The 21,924-nt window shown below is 41.1% G+C and overlaps 1 protein-coding gene across 7 annotated transcripts in view; it reads right to left on the bottom strand.

The window, feature by feature from the left end:
* Window positions 1-21,924, bottom strand: part of LOC126295263 (Golgi integral membrane protein 4-like) — a 128,735-nt gene that overhangs the window by 93,544 nt on the left and 13,267 nt on the right. For 6 of the 7 annotated variants that reach the window (XM_049987674.1, XM_049987677.1, XM_049987678.1 and 3 more), the window contains exons 2-3: window positions 13,716-13,823; window positions 6,142-6,341 (exon numbers count right to left, since the gene is read on the bottom strand). In XM_049987674.1, the coding sequence (XP_049843631.1) occupies window positions 6,142-6,334 (193 nt within the window). In that variant the 5' untranslated portion in view covers window positions 6,335-6,341; window positions 13,716-13,823. Of the gene's footprint in view, window positions 1-6,141; window positions 6,367-13,715; window positions 13,824-21,924 lie in introns of all 7 variants that reach the window. The other variant, XM_049987675.1, reaches the window with a different exon arrangement.

Raw genomic sequence — 21,924 nt, 5'->3', positions numbered from 1 at the left:
GCAATGGTCCCGAGTTCGAGTCTCAGTCCGGCACACAGTTTTAATCTGTCAGGAACTTACAAGATTAATTTTTTTTTTAATTTGCATGAAAATTTAAATTTTTAATTTCTCAGAAAGTGCATCTTCAAAAATTTTCCAAAATATATATATATTGCTTCACATTATTGTTCACTAATTCCCTAAGTATGAAAGTGGGACTGCAATGGGTTCACACATTTATAAAACTTCAAAAATTCACATTTCACTAAAAAGTAACTTCTTTTTAAAAAAAATTGTAGGTTTAAGTGGACATATACATAATTTACCAGCTAATGAAGTTACACTTTTGTGTAAATTTATTTGTAATATGTTTATAAAATGTCGCTAGTGACTGTGACGAGTGATTATTTTATCAGTAGTAGTAAAACTAAGTTTTTTTAATACAATTGCAATCTGTAACTGTAATTATTAAGATCTGACTACTATATGTGAGAAGAACAAACTGGGACAGAAATCCCAATTGTTAAGTATAACAATCACACGTAGCTATCTGCTATTACTGTAGCTCCAGAGGCCCTGCTACGACAGAGTCAAGCCACCTGTAACAGTGAGCCTGGGTGGTGCTATCATTCAGCTCAGCTGCTTTAAACCTCCAAGTCTTCATGCTGGTTTAGTGGCTGTCTGGATGTGGGCGCTGTTAGTGATTAATGTGGTGACACAAGCATTGTTAATATTTGTAAGGTGCTGGTTAGTGAATAAAATTATTATCTAAATCGTTACTGACTATTTCAGTACATTTTCTTAGTGTTGTGTACAGAAACATTTATAAATTTTAATTGGATGCTGTATTATACAATGGATCAGGAAGAAAGATATTGGACACTACAATGTTGCTGTCCTTTAAAAGAAAAGTAGAATGATTCAGTGAAAAACATGAATAGACTAAGAAATTTGCCTGGTTGGATGTGTGATATGTTTCCTGATATCCCAAAGATATCAAAAATTTGTGATGATTCTAGGAAGAAGATTAGTTCATTGAAAAATATTCAAGAAAAGTATGATTGTAAAAAATCTTCAGACAATGATGAGACAAACTACATTTCTCCACATTCAGTATTTCTGGTGACAATACACCTCTTCAGCAACTAGTAGAGTCTCTTGTACATAGTACAAATCTTAAGACAAAGCAGTATTCCACCATATAATTAAAAACCATTGAGTTAGCACTTAAAAAAAACAATTATTTGCCAATACAGAGGATTCCTCAGAAAACAAATGAGAGTCAATGGAATAGTCTGTAATAGGTAACCTGGAAGCTAGTTTTTGTTGAAGTAGTAGGAGAAAGAAAGTAATGCTATTAACTTGTTTGCTTGAATCTTGGACTGACAGGAATGCATGAATTTAATGCTCCCAAATACACAGTATGCCAGACAAAAAGGCTTTGAATGAAAGAGGCATATTAGAAAGTCCTGATTAAAAACTGGAAAAGAACTTTTCACAAGAAGTTGTGCAAACAGTGCATAATTATTTTTATGAAGATGATGAAATGAGCAGAGTAATGCCAAGGAAGAAAGACTGTGTAGCTGTGGATGGGGAAGATGGAGACAGAACAGTAATATCTAAAAAGATTTATTTTATGCAATTTAAGAAAAGCATATAATAGTTTCAAAGCTAAATTTTTAGCAATGATGAGTGGGTTTTCTGAACTTGCAGAACTGCACCAAAAACACTGCATTTTAGCTGATCATGGTAGACTACACTCAGTACATGTTTGCACTCTCCATCAAAATGTCAAACTAATGATAGAAAACACTAAGCGTGATATCTTATCCATCCCTTATGAATACTTTTGCAAAAGTGCTGTGCAACCCAGCATAATTTGACTGCATTATGGGAAACTGTAGTTCTTGCACAGGAAGTGACCCAATAAAAAGGACAAACCAAATTGTGTTTGAGGATAACATGGTTGAAAATATCACTTTTAGGCAGTCTGTTTCAGTAGAAAGATGAAAATTAGAAATAAAGGCTAACACCTCATCAGAGATCACTGAATTGTTTTCTGAAAAACTGACTACACTCTAATGAAATCAAGGCAAACTCGAATGACGGTGAATGTGTTGTTATATGGGACTTCTCCGAGAACAACACTTTTGTGATCCTACATGAGGCCCAGAGTTATTGTTGGTCAAGTGATCTTGCAAAGTGGGACCTTTTGTAGAGTATTACAAAGGAGAGAACCAAACATAGCACTTCAGTTACATCATAATTTCTAACTGTCTAAAGCATAACACCACAGCATTCTACTGTTTACAAAAACAGCTAACTCAGTTTTTAAAGATGAAATTTCAGACTGATATATACAAGATATATAACTTTCCAGATGGCAGTGCAGCCCACTAGAAGAATGAAAAGAATTTTGTAAACTTATTCTTACACGAAAAATATTTTGCTCACAGGAAAGGACCTTGTGATGGTGTCAGTGGCACTGTTAAGAGACTAGAAACAAAATCAAATCTGCAGAGGCAAACTCATACTCAGCTTTTTCATTGGGCAGTTAAAAACATTACACCTGTATATTTTCAACACAGACAGACAGATTTCTGGATGAGTGCTTTAGTCAACCTGTTTCCATAAAAGAGGCACAAAAGTTACATGCTTTTGTAGCGACTGCCTCAAGGACATCAAAATATTGGTAACAGTATAATGAAAAGTATAGTTGCTATTCACAATATAGTGGAAATGCCAAGTTGCAGAAAGGCACAACAAAAAGACAGTCAGAGAGATAACTTTCGCCCGACAAGACATTTGTCAAAAATAAACGCAACTCAAACATACATGACCTCAGTCTGTGGCAGCTGGAGTCAGAGCCAAAATACTGGTAAAAACTTTTTCAGATGCAACAGAATCTACTGTTGAAACAGTTACAAAATCTCCCAAAAGACTGGCTTTGAAAGACATTCATGCATATGTTACCATTGTCTATGGCAAGAAAGTCTGATTAGCTTATTTTTTAACAAAAGACAAAGATCTTGATGAAGTTAAAGTTACTTTCCTTCACCCAGCTGACCCATCAGTGTCTTACGCAAATCCTATAAAATCAGATATTTTGTGGTTATCTGTAAATGGTATTCTTTGAAAGGCAAACCCAGTAACACCAACAGGTTGAATATATCAGAGTCTGGAGGATGAAACTTTAAAAACAAAAGAGTATTGAACAAGAAGTTCAAAAACAAAAGGAGCATTTAACTAGAAGTTCAATCTTAAAACAAAGACTGTTTAAATCAGGTTTTGCTAGTGACTTTTGGAACACATATTAAGAATAATATTACGAATATTTCTGCTTAACTATATAAATTTTACAAAAATGTCATTTTCTTAGTGAAATGTGAATTTTTGAAATTTTATAAATGTGTGAGCCGATTACAGTTCTATTTCCATACATAGGGAATACATGAACAATAATGAGATGCATCATAAATAATTTTTTGAAATTTTTCAAGACACATCTTTTGAGAAATTAAAAATGTACATTTCGATTTAAATTTAAAAAATCATCTCAGACTCATAGTGTGTTCTACATCACAGGAAAGCTCATGGAAAATGCTGCAAAGTAACACCTCTCCTATCATTTATGCTTAATTATAAGAGCTGCAGCAGCAATTTGAATTTATAATGGTGTAGTGTTTGTTGGCGATTTTTCACAATTTAACACTGCCAAACTTTCAAAATGGGTCAACGGATTTGAATAAAATTGGGCTTTTTTAATTTACCCAATGTTGTATTGTATGGAACTGGGGACCTAGAAACAACAGAGAGGCTTCGCTCCCGCCGTCGCCATCAGTGGTTCACAAACCCACAACAGGCTAAGCAGTCCATTCACTCCACCACCACCACCCAACACCAAACCCAGGATTATTGTGCAGGTCAGCCCCCAGTGGACACCCCCCCCCCCTCCCTACCCCCGGAAACATCTCACACCAGACAAGTGTAACCCCAATGTTTGCGTGGTATTGTAATTATAGTGTATGCGTAGGTGGAGAAAGTGTTTGCACAGCAACCGCCAACATAGTGTAACTGAGGTGGAATAAGGGGAACTGACCTGTTTTCGCCAAGGCAGATGGAAAACCACCTTTAAAACCATCCACAGACTGGCCGGCACACAGCTTCCCGCCCGCAAAGCAGTGCATTACACTGCACAGCTAACCGGGCAGGCTATCCATATGTTTGTTACCTCTGTGCCATGTTTCATCAAAATCTGGGATGAGGAGTAAAATTACTGTGTTGATTTTGAATGGAAAGCGATTTCACAGCTCTACAACAACTTTATTATTTGAGGTATTTTCACAATGCTTTGCACACACATACAAAAACTCAAAAAGTTTTTTTTCGGCATTCAAAATGTTCGATATGTGCCCCTTTAGTGATTCGGCAGACATCAAGCCGGTAATCAAGTTCCTCCCACACTCGGCGCAGCATGTCTCCATCAATGAGTTCGAAAGCATCATTGATGCGAGCTCGCAGTTCTGGCACGTTTCTTGGTAGAGGAGGTTTAAACGCTGAATCTTTCACATAACCCCACAGAAAGAAATCGCATGGGGTTAAGTCGGGAGAGCGTGGAGGCCATGACCTGAATTGCTGATCGTGATCTCCACCACGACCGATCCATCGGTTTTCCAATCTCCTGTTTAAGAAATGCCGAACATCATGATGGAAGTGCGGTGGAGCACCATCCTGTTGAAAGATGGAAGTCTGCACTGTCGGTCTCCAGTTGTGGCATGACTCAATTTTCCAGCATGTCCAGATACACGTGCCCTGTAACGTTTTTTTTTTTTCGCAGAAGAAAAAGGGGTCGTAAACTTTAAACTGTGAGATTACACAAAACACGTTAACTTTTGGTGAATTGCAAATTTGCTGCACGAATGCGTGAGGATTCTCTACCGCCTAGATTCGCACATTATGTCCGTTCACTTCACCATTAAGAAAAAATGTTGCTTCATCACTGAAAACAAGTTTTGCACTGAACGCATCCTCTTCCATGAGCTATTGCAACCGTGCCGAAAATTCAAAGCGTTTGACTTTGTCATCGAGTGTCGGGGCTTGTAGCAATTGTAAATGGTAAGGCTTCTGCTTTAGCCTTTTCCGTAAGATTTTCCAAACCGTCGGCTGTGGTACTTTTAGCTCCATGCTTGCTTTATTCGTCGACTTCTGCGGGCTACGTGTAAAACTTGCCCGCACGCGTTCAACCGTTTCTTCGCTCATTGCAGGCCGACCCGTTGATTTCCCCTTACAGAGGCATTCAGAAGCTTTAAACTGCGCATACCATCGCCGATATAGTTAGCAGTTGGTGGATCTTTGTTGAACTTTGTCCTGAAGTGTCGTTGCACTGTTATGACTGCCTGATGCGAGTGCATTTCAAGCACGACATAAGCTTTCTCGGCTCCTGTCGCCATTTTGTCTCACTGCGCTCTCGAGCGCTCTGGCAGCAGAAACCTTAAGTGCAGCTTCAGCCGAACAAAACTTTATGAGTTTTTCTACATATGTGTAGTGTGTCGTGACCATATGTCAATGAATGGAGCTACAGTGAATTTATGAAATCGCTTCAATCATTTGTAATAGCCCTGTATACAATTACAATTTTTGCTCTACAAGAGAAACAGTGATGCTTGGAAAAAGTTCAATGCGGTGGTCCACACTTCAGGCATAGATTATATAAATTATTTTTATTTCTAGTAGAGATTCCATGAACTGAGATGTAGGTCTAGAAAAATATAGACATTTTTATAGCACATTCCATTAAGGAGCAAATATACGGAATGTCGACAAAATCTCTCTGCAGTGCCGTATAATTGTTACCCACGCGTGGTGTACAATTGTTTGCCTGTCTAGGTTACTTCCCTTCCAGTGGACTCTCCCAACATTCATGTGAAAATTTGTAAGTAAAAATGAATATTCACTAAATTAATAACTTTTAATTCACCAAGTTTCATTTTGGTATATTCACTGCGATATTCGGCACACGCTGCTAACAATCGTACGGCACTGCGGAGAGACTTTTTGAACACCCCGTAGTAGAAAACAGTGCTCAATTCCCAATTTTAGAGGGAACAGTTAGTAAGTGTCGGTTGGCTCTTCCGGCGAAGTCTCCTCGCAGCCGGCACGTACCTTCCATCTGCGCGGCGAGCACCTCCTGGTGCTGCATGCACTTGCTGGCGGCCTCGCGCAGCTCTCCGATGTGCACGTGCGCGCCGTGCCACATGTAGGTGAGCGCGCCCACCACCAGCGTGCCGCACAGCCACGCCGCCGTCCGCCCGCCCCCGCGCCACGGGCCCCTCGGCAGGCGGCCCACGCTCGTCATGTCGGCGCTGAAGGGAGGCACGGCACGTCAGACTGGTGGAGCGTTTCGTTACTTAAAGTGTTACTGACACAGCTGTAGCCTTCGAAAAATGTCAGTTGTCGCAAATGAAAATAAAATAGTAGAATTTATTAACGACTGTTCTCAGTAAACGTAGTGTGGTAACTTGTCCACACTGCCGAGAACTTAAAGAGTGGTTAAAGGTTGTCTAAACATTTCAAAACATTGACACTTATATCTCTGACAAAATATAGACACTCACAAATAGTGGTGAGAGGGATCGAATAGCACATTTTCATCGTATCCTTTGTTTTCCTTAATGTTAAGAACTGTATTTTTCTCCTTCAAAAATCTGAATGTTTCACTTTTAAAAAGGAGAGGTTTTTTTTTTGTTTATAATACAAACAGTTTCATCTATTTATGCTGTGTATACTATTCTTTGTTCGGTTATCGTAAAACTTAACTCTTTTTGCACTTCCATTCTTTGGTGTCTAATGGAAGAGTGTGTGTGTGTGTGTGTGTGTGTGTGTGTGTGTGTGTGTGTGTGTGTGTGTAGGAGAGGGGGGGGGGGTTAATTCCCAAGGGGGGGGGAGTCCCAGTCCTCTTCATGAAGCTTCCCCAAGTGTCACACCAAAAAAACCGGATAGTAAACTGCAGATTAAAAAGACAAAAAAGCACAAAATCCAATACTGTAACAAGCGCGGTGCTGTGGGAACGCACAGCGATGTCACTCGTCGTCCCGACAGCATCGCCTTTCTCCTCCCGAGAAGTCCCGATAACAGTATTTGTTGGACACGTGTAACATCCCCTTATTGAATTCGTTGCTCATCTATAGTTTAGACAATGCTGTTTTACTATAATAAATTTAATTTTAGTCTTAGTTAAAGACATTACTAAAGTATTGCAATTCCTAGTTATGTATGACTCCTGTGTTCACAAAGTGATTAGTTGAATATAACCTGACAGGCTACTTTGATTTATCCCGATTGTGTAGTGGTTGAGAAATAATCTAAGCTGCACACACGTGGGGCACTGTGACTATCAAACATGAAAGAATGAGGGTTTGAGGGACTGGGAAGGTTCTCACTTACAGTGTAATGGCGTACAGTCTGATTAAGTTGGGTACAATTAATGCTGTGACACTTAAAAGCAGTAGATGAGTTTTCCTTTTTAGACAGCAAGGCAACATTAAAGGGCATAAGCAAAGGCAATGTAAAATGTAGACTATCGGCAGCACGAAAAGCTTTCCTGAAAAAGAGAAAGATGTTTGTGTAGAATACACATTTCATGTTACTCTCTGAAACTATTTGTGTGGAGTGGGTCCTCGTTGTTGTTGTTGTTGTCTTCAGTCCTGAGACTGGTTTGGTGCGGCTCTCCATGCTACTCTATCCTGTGCAAGCTTCTTCATCTCCCAGTACCTACTGCAGCCTACATCCTTCTGAATCTGCTTAGTGTATTCATCTCTTGGTCTCCCTCTACTATTTTTACCCTCCACGTTGCCCTCCAATGCTAAATTTGTGATCCATTGATGCCTCAGAACATGTCCTACCAGCCGAACCCTTCATCTTCTCAAGTTGTGCCACAAACTCCTCTTCTCCCCAATTCTATTCAATACCTCCTCATTAGTTATGTGCTCTACCCACCTAATCTTCAGCATTCTTCTGTAGCACCAAATTTCGAAAGCTTCTATTCTCTTCTTGTCCAAACCATTTATCGTCCATGTTTCACTTCCATACATGGCTACACTCCATACAAATACTTTCAGAAACGACTTCCTGACACTTAAGTCTATACTCGATGTTAAGAAATGTTTCTTCTTCAGAAACGCTTTCCTTGCCATTCCCAGTCTACATTTTATATCCTCTCTACTTCGACCATCATCAGTTAATTTGCTCCCCAAATAGCGAAACTCATCTACTACTTCGAGTGTCTAATTTCGTAATCTAATTCCCTCAGCATCACCCGACTTAATTCGACTACATTCCATTATCCTCGTTTTGCGTTTGTTGATGTTCATCTTATATCCTCCTTTCAACACACTGTCCATTCCATTCAACTGCTCTTCCAGGTCCTTTGCTGTCTCTGACGGAATTACAATGTCATCGGTGAACCTCAAAGTTTTTATTTCTTCTCCATGGATTTTAATACCTACTCCAAACTTTTCTTTAGTTTCCTTTCCTGCTTGCTGACTATACAGATTGAATAACATAGGGGAGAGGCTACAAACCTGTCTCACTCCCTTCCCAACCACTGCTTCCCTTTCCTGCCCCTCGACTCATATAACTGCCATATGGTTTCTGTACAAATTGTAAATAGCCTTTCGCTCTCTGTGTTTTATCCCTGCCACCTTCAGAATTTGAAAGTGAGTATTCCAGTCAACATTGTCAAAAGCTTTCTCTAAGTCTACAAATGCTAGAAGCGTAGGTTTGCCTTTCCTTAATCTTTCTTCTGAGATAGTGTGTCCTTATATGAAATGAAATATGGACAATAAACGACACACAAGAGAACACAACTGAAGCTTTTGAACTGTATTGCTGCAGAAGAATGCTGAAAATTAGGTAGGCAGATCTGATAACTGATAAAGAGGTAGTGAACTGAATCTGTGAGAAAGAGCTTTATTGTGCAATTTAAATAAACAAAGATAATCAATTTTTGAAAATATAATATAAATGAATGGATAAATAATCAACTCACCAAGTGGTGACAGGGGAAAACGCACACACAAAAGTTAAATGTAACTGCAGAGCTTTCGGAACCAATTGCTCCTCTTCCTTGCACAACGGTTGAGGGGGAAGTAAGAGGAAGGTATCAGGTTTTCAAATATTGCCCAGTGCAGTCCCTAACAGTCAGTCTTTTCTTCTCATCCAGCCCGGTAGGTCTCCTGTGAGCTGGAGATCTGGGCAACTTTTCCACAGCTCTCCCCATTTCCTAAATCTTGACAGCCCTTTTCTTCCACCCTTCTTCCTTCCCCTTTAACCCTTCTGCCAGAAGAAGGTGCCCCTGTCTCCTGAAGCTTGCATACTTCCTTAAATGTTTTTGTATGTGTTGTCTCCTGCTGTTGCTTGGGAGTAGATTTTTTTATCTGTCCTGCTATATTATACAATATACTAAAACTGTGTATTACCTATGCTGTGTTAACAAAATGCTGTCCTAGACATAAAAATTCTAGTAATGGCCAAGGTAAGACTTAAACCATTACAACTGTAAACTTGTTTCTCAGAATGCCTCCAGAGGAAATAAACAATATTGTTTACTAAGTCTATCACAATTGTCAGATGTGAGGTCCGCCAGTTATGCAAAACACCGATTTTTCTCAGTACCCAAACATGTTTCGGCACCACTGTGCCATCATCAGTGGGTTTTCATTTTTATTTATTCTTTACATTTGGTGTGAATGAATTTTCCAGATCACTCGTGTGTTAATTACTACAGGTAGCTTGTCATGTTTTCGTGTGGCAAGCAATTCCATTCTCCACATAATGCTGAGGTGTTGTGATGCACACGCAACTGTAACAAGTATTTTCCACAAACAACGTCGTAAAACACTTTTCACTTCACCATAACACAGAGTGACTGCGGTTTGTTGTGTGTCCCAGCCCAGTCAGACTGGCGGCTCTCACATCCAACAATTTTAACTGCAAACACGGCCAACACAAGGAGCTGCAAATCAAATTGATGAATACAAGTCTATCACATTTCTCTGTAAACAAATACCATTAAAAAAAACTGTCGATTTCAATCTTTTTTTCCATTCTGATCAATTCAAAACTTTTTCAGTCTCATACATCTCATCATAAATTAACTGATTAATAGCTGTAGAAAACTTACAGTGCCTGGTCACAGCCTATATTACACACTAAGCTTCCTTGGCCTTTGAAACAAGCGCTTTCTGTAAATTTTAAAATCTTCCAAGCAAATTGTACGTTCAGCGGAATTTTGGGCTGGCAGCTGGTGGTTGTTTACTACACTCCACACTTTTTCGACTGAGCACATCCCAGTGATTCTCAGGTGAGCCATCAAAGACTGACAAAGACATTGTGCATTCTGCAATTTATTAGCACGCTATAAGTATTTCACACGTGTCAAGATGTGGTGGGGGAGTGACCACACTATCCAGTGGGCACCATCCTCGGTGGTGGAATTCTGGCACTACTCCACTCTTTCGTCACAGCGGTTGGCGTACTCTAACATTTACGATTAGATCAATTTCTGTAGACAAAAGTGCTCCACCTGGTAGCCACTATCACTATCACGGTTCATCAGATTTTCCACTGCGTGAATTTCCACGGATTCTTCAATAATAGCATCCCACAAAGATGTCTCTGTGCCCAAATTTATTGCTTTATCGTACACCATCTAATGTCCAAGCTGTGGAGAAACAGTATTCGGCAATAGCAGACTCACACGGTTGAAAATACGAGTGCAGCATTTGTGTTCATCGTAGTATCGTTTCACGGCGTGCACAGTCTGACCTATATAAGCCGCACCACACTGGCAATGCATTCTGTAAATTCTAGCCTCCCACAGTAACAAATTATCCTTCACTGATGCTGGAAGATCTCCAATCTTAGTTTGTGGACAGAAAACCACTTTTAACTACGTAAATTTAAGGGGGAAGTGGTGGAACACTATCGTCTGCACGATTTGTTCTAATCAAAGATGACAGAGTACCCCTGTGTCGAGAGTGAGAGGCAATTCCGAGGACAGACTAGTTCCAGAATTCCACCAGAGACGGCACTGCCCGCCGGACAGGTGCGACAATCTCGAAATGTGCGCGAAATATTCAGAGCGTATTAATAAATTGTGGAACGAAATATTGGGGAGTGTAGTTAACAACTACTGACAAAACTTCTTCAGACAGAACATTTGTTTCTCATCGAAACAAAAATCTGCCAGATGAAGTTCATAACCAGTGGCGTTCTTTCCTCCAATGCAATCAGCAAAAACGTGAGCACTACTGCTTCACCTAACTCCTTGCTACACGACTCGCGTCACTGTGGAAGACCTGTCTGACACACCCACCCTGTAACGTCCTACTCCAATTTCCTACTATCCTATCAAAGGCAGGGCCACGTGTCAGAGCGGCCACGTTACATACCAGGTCTGCTGCAGTTCCCGCACAGCATTTTACGTGAGTACGGCCACCAACCACCTGTCGAGCTCTTATCCTTTGTACTTTGGTGTCAGTCAGACAGAATACTGTTCGCCCCAGTAAATTTCTCTCGAGTTAGCCTTATTTTATTTAATTACATTAGACATAAAGCAATGGAGAACACTCTGGACCAGAGGTATAAATATCTATGACTGGAAGTTAATTTGAACTCTTAGTACAGAAAAGAATCCAGTTTATAAATTCACTGCAGTATTGAATAGTAAACTTAAATCGACTGAGCGACATTTAGTGTCGAGCTAAATTAGGACACTATGTGCTCGGTAACACCGCTAAATCGGCTTCTGACACAATCGTCTTGCTTCGGTTACAGGTATTAATAGTACATTGTCGATACACAACACTTATTACTGAAGGCTCTGTATTGTACAGATGGAGGAAAGTAAGAAGAAAAAAACTTTTCAAACTTCTTCGACCTTACTGATAAGAAAAAAATTATTCCAAATTTGCACAGTGTGGGAGTGTTAACAACAACTTCTTTATTATTTAATTGTTTTTAACTTGTATCTATGGAAAATACGAGAGAAGGAAAGTTGCTGCTCACCATATAGCGGAGATGCCGAATCGTGACTGGCACAATAATTGAAAAATGAATTCATAATTTTATACTCTCACTATGTTGTGAACTGACAACTGCAATCAATTATGACGTGACACACAAAATTGTCAAAATGGATCCTCCTTGATGGTCAAGTAATGCCACATAAAATTTATGCAAGGTAGATTCAGCTTAATCCGGTTTCATTTTTTGTATTAAACTAAGATCAACTATTTTATACAATTGGGTCTTAATACAGTTAATGTACACATTCATGGCTGGAAATATTACACTTATTAAAATGTTCCAGATTAGTAAGTGACAGTCACAAAAATCTCTGCTAATAGAGTATGTCTGCCTCAGAAGTCAATTGGTCAGCACACGAGAGTGTCGAGCAAAGGGCCCAGGCTCAATTCCCGGTACTGCTGGGAATTTTTCCCTCGACTGCACAATGCCAGACGAGGAACTACGTGACTGTGGAGAAGCAGCTCCGAAATCTGGAAAATTAACAACGTCTGGGAAAGCAGTGTGCAGACACCCACATTTCCCCGAACTGCACGCGCACGGTACCAAATGGAAAAGAATGACACAATGACCAGTTGAGCTTGACTTTTTTAGTGAGTCGAAGTGTGAATCAGAGTTCGACAGAAGCTGCAAACTCCCTCCACCGCCCTCCCATACTTGAATATGTCATCCTCAGATGAGGACAAAATGTTGGGTTTCTCCAACAAATTCATTCGACCACAACACAACTGGCTGGAATATTTCCATAAGTCTGACATTTAATACTCACAATGCTTAAATTTGAGTGAACCTCCCATTTTAGGGAACACCACTGTAAATAACCTCTCCTGATGTCCTGTCCTGTCATGAGGTATATATGAGCATCAGAAGCAACATCATATTCGCAGTCCTAATAAATCCAGTTTGTGTAGGAAATCCATGACAAGAGAGAGAGGTCACGGTCACACTATTTTTTTTCTTCCGTCCATAGTCAAGCCTGTAAGACAAGTAATACTGCACGAAATGTGTGTGTTACTACACTCTGTGAACATCAAACGGAAGTTGAACAAAGACAACTGACACTGGGAAATAACTGGTAGCACAATACTAACATTGCCACACAGTTAACTTCAGTCACTACATACCTTACACAGTAGGTAATCACTATGTTACAAAACAATAAATATCTCACTCATTGTACAGCGATGCTGACTCAGGTTTTCAGGATTGCAAATGGGAAGCTGCAGTACAGAAAATGGCCCAGAGGTCACCACTGTGTGTGTGTGTGTGTGTGTGTGTGTGTGTGTGTGTGTGTGTGTGTGTGTGTGTGTGGTGAAACAATGTATTTAGTTACTGATAGTGAGATATGAGTGAACAGTGTAGCATTACATAATAAGTTATTTGTGTGTATATAAATTAAAAAAAAAAAAGTATTGTACACCAGCAGTAAATCGAATGATTGTCTCTAACTAGAAGTCTGTAAATGTATATGTATACAAATTAGCTCATTTTAAACTGATCTTAACTTGTAAATACTTTGACATGCCCTATATCCTTATAACAAGAGATCTACGCGTGAATAAAACTGCTACTGCTACTACTACTACTACTACTACTACTACTACTACTTGTAATCAGCTTTCCAGCACTACATTATGACAGGAGCGCCATACCTTTACTTCAGTAGGGAAGCGTCATCAGGTTAGCAGCTGTCAGATGCCTGGTTTGGTGTCAGGTCGGTACATTTGGTTTCTGAGGAGTCGTTTTGGCAGACTGCCGACCTGTAATATACGAGGCACTGTAGAGTGTCTACAGGGAACATAACTCAACAGGTCAGATACACTGTTTAGTCTGTGCCCCCACAGTGTAGCACGGAAAACAAAAATAAAACATATTTACAAAGCAACGGATGAGTGCATGTCCTTTACACCGATTACAGTGTGTGACGATTCTGGAGGATACGGTACAACTCAAATTTTTAAACCAACTTTCATTTATAAGTTAATGCAACAGTTGGTCATAAAGTTTTAATTATCACTTTAAAAAATTGAAGTTACATAATGAATGTTTTGTTTGCTGGCAGGTTCACGTACGCCTTCCCGGTACTCAGTGCCATAGCGCAGTAGGCAGGTGAAGTACTGCAAGAGATTAAGTGTGCAGCTGGGAAACAGTTCTTTCTTTCACTCTCTTCCTCACCACGACTACCTGTGTTCTTTATAATCAGCAGCCTGAAAAATATTACCTTACCAGCAGATTTAACTGGTAGTAATGTTGCATTTCACTGTTGATGATTTATGGTCCACTATTTTCTTTCATTTTTTTAAAGCACAGATAAGGATGCAAATGCTAGACAGCAAATCTCTACTGTAAAGAAGAAACAGAAGGGAGAAGCGTGTAACAGGACAAAAATGTGCACTCAGGAGTTGTATACACACTATATAGTACGATTAAAATTGCTCGACTATTGACAACTGTCACTTGGCATTATGGTGCCACCACACTGGCTGCTGACTACGGCTCGGTTACAGGCGACATACAAACACGTCGTGTCATTTCGAAAACACGGAGCAACGACGGCAGCTGCCACCGCGAGGTATTGCAGAATCTTAGGCTCTATTTATTAGAGCAGTCCGAAATTAGTGTAGTGCAATATTTGTTTTATCCATAGGTTATAGCTTTTTTAACTGGAAAGGACCATTCCATTTGTGTGTGGTGATTGTGTGTATTAGCTGACAGTAGTCAATCAAGGATTGTATACCTGTTGTAAACGTATCAGATCCTCTGTGCACGTGGGTTACTCCACAAATCTTTAATCAGATTGTGTACACACATAGAATGTCAATGATACTGAATTTTTAAGAAAAAGAGAAAAAAAATTCGAAGTCGTCATCACAAAATAGCTGGTGACACTCCAATTAAATTAATCATCTGCTCATTTTATCGATCACTAAATCAATTTTCAGGTGGTAGTGTTTCTATAAGAGGTTGGACACTGCGGACGGTCTACGGTGTTTCACACCTCCGCTACGAGAGCCGTCCAGCTTCAGCTTCACTATTTGAGTACGCACTGCACGCTGCGGAGTCCCTTCGATTGTAAATTAGTCTCTGTGTACAGGTTCTGCTGATGCACCTGGAGATTCTGTGGAGCATTATAGATAGGAATAGAACTATATCTAATATTCATAACAACAGGCAACGTACTAATAGGGAATTCAAGTAAAACACGAAGAATAGCCAGTGCTTGAGCTGTGGCAGCACCGCCATGGACCACTCTGACTGCTGCTGTCGTGCAGCAGTGCCGGTCAGGCACTGCTGGAGTCCCGACTGTTTTCAGTGTTTCACAATTCTGTCAGCACATATCGAAAAGACAAATACTGCAATAGAATAATTTGGGACCGTTCAACTGAATGGACACACAAAATTTCTCTTTAAAAATAATCTTGTCTGTAACAAGAAACAAACCAACTCTTTCCGTCGACACTGGGCATCGCGTCAAAGACGTGACGGGTGGTATTTGTTTGGGCTGACTTCGTCAACACGATGCAAAAATAAAGCTGCAAATATCAGCCAGAACATGGGACAAAATGTGCCCGATAACTCTTAGGAACGAAAATCGGTAGATAAGATACTCAACTTTCAATGTGTTATGTCAGTTAGAAGACAGGACAGACTCCGGTTCCACACACCTATCGACACTCAAAGTTGAACTATTATTCTGTACTAGGGGGTTCGTTTCCAGCTACCTAGGATGTTGGGCACGAGACTTACTTTAGTGAATACAAGGAGGAGGTATTCTTAGCCTCTTGATAGAGAGCAGTGTGCCAAACTGTACTACAAAACTGAAGGGTTACCAGTCATACAAAATCCTCAGATATAATATCCCACAGGTAAGCATTTGGGCCATTTGACTCCTTATATGTGCGCGTGCGCGAGTGTACACATGTCCTTTTTTCCCCCTAAGGGAAGTCTTTCCGCTCCCGGGATTGGAATGACTCCTTACCCTCTCCCTTAAAACCCACATCCTTTCGTCTTTCCCTCTCCTTCCTGAAGAAGCAACCATCGGTTGCAAAAACTAGTAATTCTGTGTGTGTGTTTGTGTGTTTTGTTCATTGTGCCTGTCTACCGGCGCTTTCCCGCTTGGTAAGTCTTGGAATCTTTGTTTTTAAAATTATATATATATTAAAAACAAACACCACTGCCAGAAAACTAAGTTAGCATAGGCCACTACACCGATGATGTATCCTTTATTATCAGGGCTGTACTGAGTTAGCTATGTGAAACAATAGAGGCACCACAGAAAACCTTATTATGAATCACCTTACACAAAATAAGGGTACGTTAAATTAAGGCCCACCTAAAATATTTGGGATACATGACGAACCACTGCTTTTGCATGAAAAATCTGATGAATATAAATTTCCACACAATGTGAGAGATGCACATCTAGCATGGAAAGAGTATAATTAAAACCTCTCACAACCATAATACACCCTCCTGGTATAACCCCCCCCCCCCCCCCCCCCCCCCCACAAAAGACAAACAAACTTTCACTCATCTGCAATACAGGATTGCGATTTCAGGTGGGGGCTCTGTAGTCTGTATGTAAAAGAGAATACAGAAAACAGCATAAAGTCATATTTATCATTACAATACATGAACCAGGTATAATATTGAATAACAAAAGTGCGACAGATGACAGCCCACCTTGCTGCTACAAGACAACTCTGTAACAGGTTGCCTCGTGATGGATTCTTTTTGTGGATAAACTTAAACAATTTTTAATTAAAATATGTACATATTTGCTCATAGGTCCTTGGAATCAACCAGGAGATGTCTCCAGATCCGCAGCACCGGTAACGTAGCGACTCACTGAACGTGATTTTCATTGCCTCTCCACTCCAACACGATACACAAACCTGCACGAGGTGTCCCCTGGATAACCAACTCTAGTGGGAAACTGGGTCTGTCAGCTGACTGTGTTGGGGGGCTGAGAAATTAACCTCACCTACGACTTATGGGCTAATGAAACGAAAAGCTATACACAAAAGTCTATGGAAGCCCACCCCTACAGAAAAGCCAGCAACCCTGTAAGTTGTGAGGGTGACACCTCAGTTTGCACAAGAGGCCAGCATCCTTTCTTCACAAAAACCTTGCTCTCAAAGGTACAAGTAAGCCTCAGGACACTGATTAATATATCAGACGAGGACAATGGCAAAGAAACAGTACACGAATCGAAACTTGGAATGCGAGGCATCTGTACAAGGTAGGAGCTGCAACTACTGTGACCAAGGGAAGATTCACGCAGCCTTGAAGCTGAGAATTATACAATCTTTTATGGAAGCTGTGAAAGAGGTCATCTTAGTCACTAACATTTCTGTGTTTGTACCTGTCAACCCAAGAATCCCTCTTAACAGTGAATGCAAAGCATAATACTTGTATGCTCAGCACAAAGTAGTGGCAGATATCACCCCAGCTGGACACCTGAGGATACTCATCAGTGAAACGAGAGCTAAAATTGGGAAGGAAAAAGAATTCCAAGGCAGAGCAAATCAATGATAATAGTACGAAGTTCATTAGGTCTGCCTCATCGACAAGTCTGTTCCCCTCCAGTACAAACTTACAGTGCAGGAACACATGTAAAACAACCTGGGTGTCTCCAGATGAGAGGACACTAAACCTCACAGACCCCATTTCCACAGACACGAGAGCCATAAGTTGGGTATCAGACATTAAGACAGCGTGTGGTGCAGTGTAGAGGTGACCTGTTTCTGGCCCGAGACTCATTACAAGTGCAGAGTGCAGGAAGGATCAGGGACAATCTACAGAAGGCTGTCAGATACCATGTTGAAAGGATAAAAGATGCAACTTGTTTCAAAGCACTCAGTGAACAAGATGATTGTGAAGACCTTGAACAAATATGGACAGACATCCAGAGCTCAGTGACACACAGCAAAGGAAATGGTCAAGAGAGACCCAGTTGGCAAGAAGATCTGATTCAGAAAGGAACGCGCCAATGCTTTGGGATCCCTACAGAAAAGCCAGGAGAAAGTGGCTGCAGGGAACAGACCTGGTGCAGCGTAAAGCACGAGTTGAGGAGGTTCAAAGAGCTATACAAGCAACTCCGAGAAGGGCAAAGAGAAAGTACGTTACAGACATTGTAATCGAGGCAGAAGCAGACTTCAGGGGAAACGAGACCAGAGAAATGTTCCGAAAGGTAAAGCATTTCTCTAAAGGGCACCAGACCACACAGAAGTTTGTCAAACACTCAGATGGTAAAATCCTATCTAGCAATAGTGAAATTGTCAAAAGATGTGAGGAGTATTTAATCAGCTTCTTAACTGTGATGAACCTGAAGTACGGTTCGATTTCTGGTCTCTTAACCACAGCTGCCTCCCACCCACACCGGATGAGATAGAAATGCAAATCAAATGGCTTAAGAAGAATAAGAGCCCAGGTGAAGATGGAACACAGGTCACTATGATTCTGGAAGGAGGTGAGGAACTTGCAGAATACACCAGCTGATACAATTCATCTGAACCAAAGAAAAAGTACTAACGGAATGGAAAATGGCTCTAATCTATCCAGTCCATAAGATGGATGACAAATCAAAATGTGACAACTTTCGAGGAATCGGAATTAATGTAACCTATGAGATCCTGTCCTTATACATAGAACTCAACCTTTGGTACAGTCATCGGTCGGCAAATTATCGGGGAGGTTTTCGACCGGGGCGGTCGACAGCTCGTTCTCAGACAGTTTTGCTGAAAAACTGAGAGAACACGATAAAGAACTACACATTCTGTTTGTAGATTTCACAAAGGTGCTTATGATTGTCTACATTGCAAGAGCATGTTCCATTGTTTAAGAGAGTGTGGATGCCACAGAAACTTGTCAACCCGATAAAGATTTCCCCGAGTGAAAAATGCAGAAGGATGAAGACGGAAAAACCGAGTAACTGGTGACTTGGAAACTGTGACAAGTCTCATGCAAGATGGTAGTTTACCTCCTAACCTGTTCCATTTTGTCCTCAAGAAAATCATACTCGAAACTTCTAAACAGAACTTCGAAGTGGAGAACCTGGTGTACTTAACTTACACAGATGATATTTTCTCAATCGGCAGCTCAGAAGAGGAATTAAAACAGACGAGCAGGGCACTGGAGGTGGCTGCCAGCAAATTTGAGCTACTCACAAACGAAGCCAAGTCGGAGTAGCCGCTACGGCTCGTCGACAAGGTCGAGATACCGAACAATCGCTGTGATGACAGACCAGTTCTACAAGATAGTTTGAAAATTTAAATACCTGGGAGCACTTTTCACAGAGAACTCATTATACAAAGCAGAGAACTAAGCCAGAATCCAGGCAGGAAAGCGTTTCTTCTACAGCCCAGCACAGCCACTTCGATCCGGATGTGTCTCGAGACAGTTCAAGACTGGGTAAAATAAACCTCGATTCAACCTGTGGTACTGCATGGCAGTGAGATGTGGAGTAGCTGAAAGCAGGACTGCCATAAACTTCCCTTATTTGAGAGAAAAGGGCTGTGGGAAATCTACAGTCCGGTGTAAGATGCAAGCACAAGTGAATGGAGGACAGACACAGCTAGACAAACAGACAGAGATGCCAGTGTACCGGGAATCGTCAGATACAAGAGACAACAGTGGGGTGGACATGTAGCAGGGATGCAAGACAACAGGTGACTACAGAAGTGTCCCGATTTCATTCCCACAGGCAGGAGACCGACGGGAAGACTGACGAAAAGTGAACGCACGGCCTCCACGAAGACTGTAACATTCGGCAATAGGTGTGGACAGACGGCAGCAACTTATAGAAGATGACGGAGAAGGGAACTTACGGCAACAATTGGTCTGTTAGGCCTGATCGCATAAAGGAATACACTCGCTTACAGATTTCTGAACTCCATTACCTGTGGGGCTATTTATGGCACTACCTAGCTCCAGTAAATTAGAAGTAAATATTTATTTAAAATTATGGTACGAGGGTCGGTCAAAAAGTAATGCCTCCCATTTTTTTTCTACTTAAAAAAATTAAGTTAAGTGAAAAATTTGAATTTGGCGCCATTCCTCAAACCACCTTCTGCAATCCACTGCAGTAGTAACTTTCTGTGTCAACAGGTGGCAGCACAGCAGAAGTTTGTAAGATGGCCGACATCGATGTTCGTTTGAGACAGCGTTGTGTGATTGAATTCTTGAATGCAGAAGGTGAAACGCCCATACGCATTCATGAAAGACTGAAGAAGGTGTATGGTGTTGTGACAGTGGATGTCAGCACTGTTAGACGATGGGTTCGTCGTCGTAAGGAAGCTGAAGGGCAAACACCGTTGACTGACGAAAAGCGGAGCGGCAGGCCGGTGAGTGCAGTGACTCCACACAACATTCAGCAAGTTGATGACATCATTCGTGGTGACCGTCGGGTGACTGCAGATGAAGTGTGTCGCATTATTTCTCTTAGTAAAGGCAGTGTGATCACGATTATTAAACAATTGGGGTACTCAAAAGTTTGTGCACGGTGGGTTCCAAGAATGTTAACCGATCAGAATAAAGAGGCAAGGAAAACAATAGCCTCCCAACACTTGCAGCGCTTCCGTTTGGAGGGAGATGAGTTTCTGAAAAAAATTGTGACCGGGGACGAAACATGGGTGCATTTTTTTGAACCCGAATCAAAGAGGCAGTCAATGGAGTGGCGTCACACAAGCTCGCCGAGGAAGTTTTGCCTCATCCCCCATACAGCCCTGACCTGGCACCATCAGACTTCCATCTGTTCGGGCCACTAAAAGAAGCTCATCGTGGGATTCATTTTGAAGATGAGGAGGCCGTCAAAACATCCGTGCGTCAATGGCTTAGGAAGCAGAGCTGTGATTTTTACCGTGCTGGGATACATGCCCTTGTTCAAAGATGGACCAAAACTGTAGAGATGGGCGGAGATTACATTGAAAAATGACAAAATGATCCTCAATGTTGTGGTTTTCAGCCTATGTAATTGCATTTAAATTTCCTGACAATTAAACGTAGAAAAAAAAATAGGAGGCATTACTTTTTGACTGACCCTCGTATATTGATAATTTATATTTATTTAATATACCGTAATACTACACGCAACTGAGGAAGACAGGACTACAAAAGATGAAGACGCCATTTATTAAAAAATTTTGAAATTGCAGTATGTAACGTATTTCTGTCATACTTGTGATATAGTTTTATTACTCTAAACCGGGACTTCGCACTCACAGATTTTGTGCCCGAGCACTTGCACCTGCTCAGAATCCTGTCTGCGAGCGGTGCAGCTGCGACATGGTGGGGAATGGGAGGTAACACGTGCACTCACCGCTGTCGACGTGACACGGGAGGAGCACCACCTGTGAAGTTGGGGAGGGCCATCTGAGCAGCAGTGGCTATTTAGTGTTGTGTAACATTGGTAATGTCTTCCAGACCTCAATCTGCAGTGGGAAGAGTCTTCAGTTTTGCAAGGCACTGTTATCAAACATGGCAATTGTGCATTGTGTATGTGATATAGCTAATAACACTCGCAGACCGGTCATAAATTTTTGTGAAGAATTCATTACAGCACAGCCAGTGATGATTATCAGACGAGTACACGGTGAACCTGAGGTCGAAATGAACTGCTGTTTATCAACAGCAGTGAAGAACACTCTTAGCAGTGTTAAAGAAGACTGCAGACAATACAGGTTTATCGTGTAATTTATTTGTTTCTGTATCTAGAGGCGGAGGGCCAGTCCCATTGTTAATAAACCAAGACTTTTAATGCAAATGAATCAGAAAATGAAAAAAGCTTCCAGTACCCAGAGAAACCCTGGGTGTTCTCTGCACGACTCAGCAGGAGAATGTATGAGCAAAGAGTGTCACTTT

The sequence above is a fragment of the Schistocerca gregaria genome, chromosome 11 (assembly GCF_023897955.1).
Source record: "Schistocerca gregaria isolate iqSchGreg1 chromosome 11, iqSchGreg1.2, whole genome shotgun sequence".
Lineage (NCBI taxonomy): Eukaryota > Metazoa > Arthropoda > Insecta > Orthoptera > Acrididae > Schistocerca > Schistocerca gregaria.
This window is presented reverse-complemented; position numbering and strand designations above follow the sequence as displayed.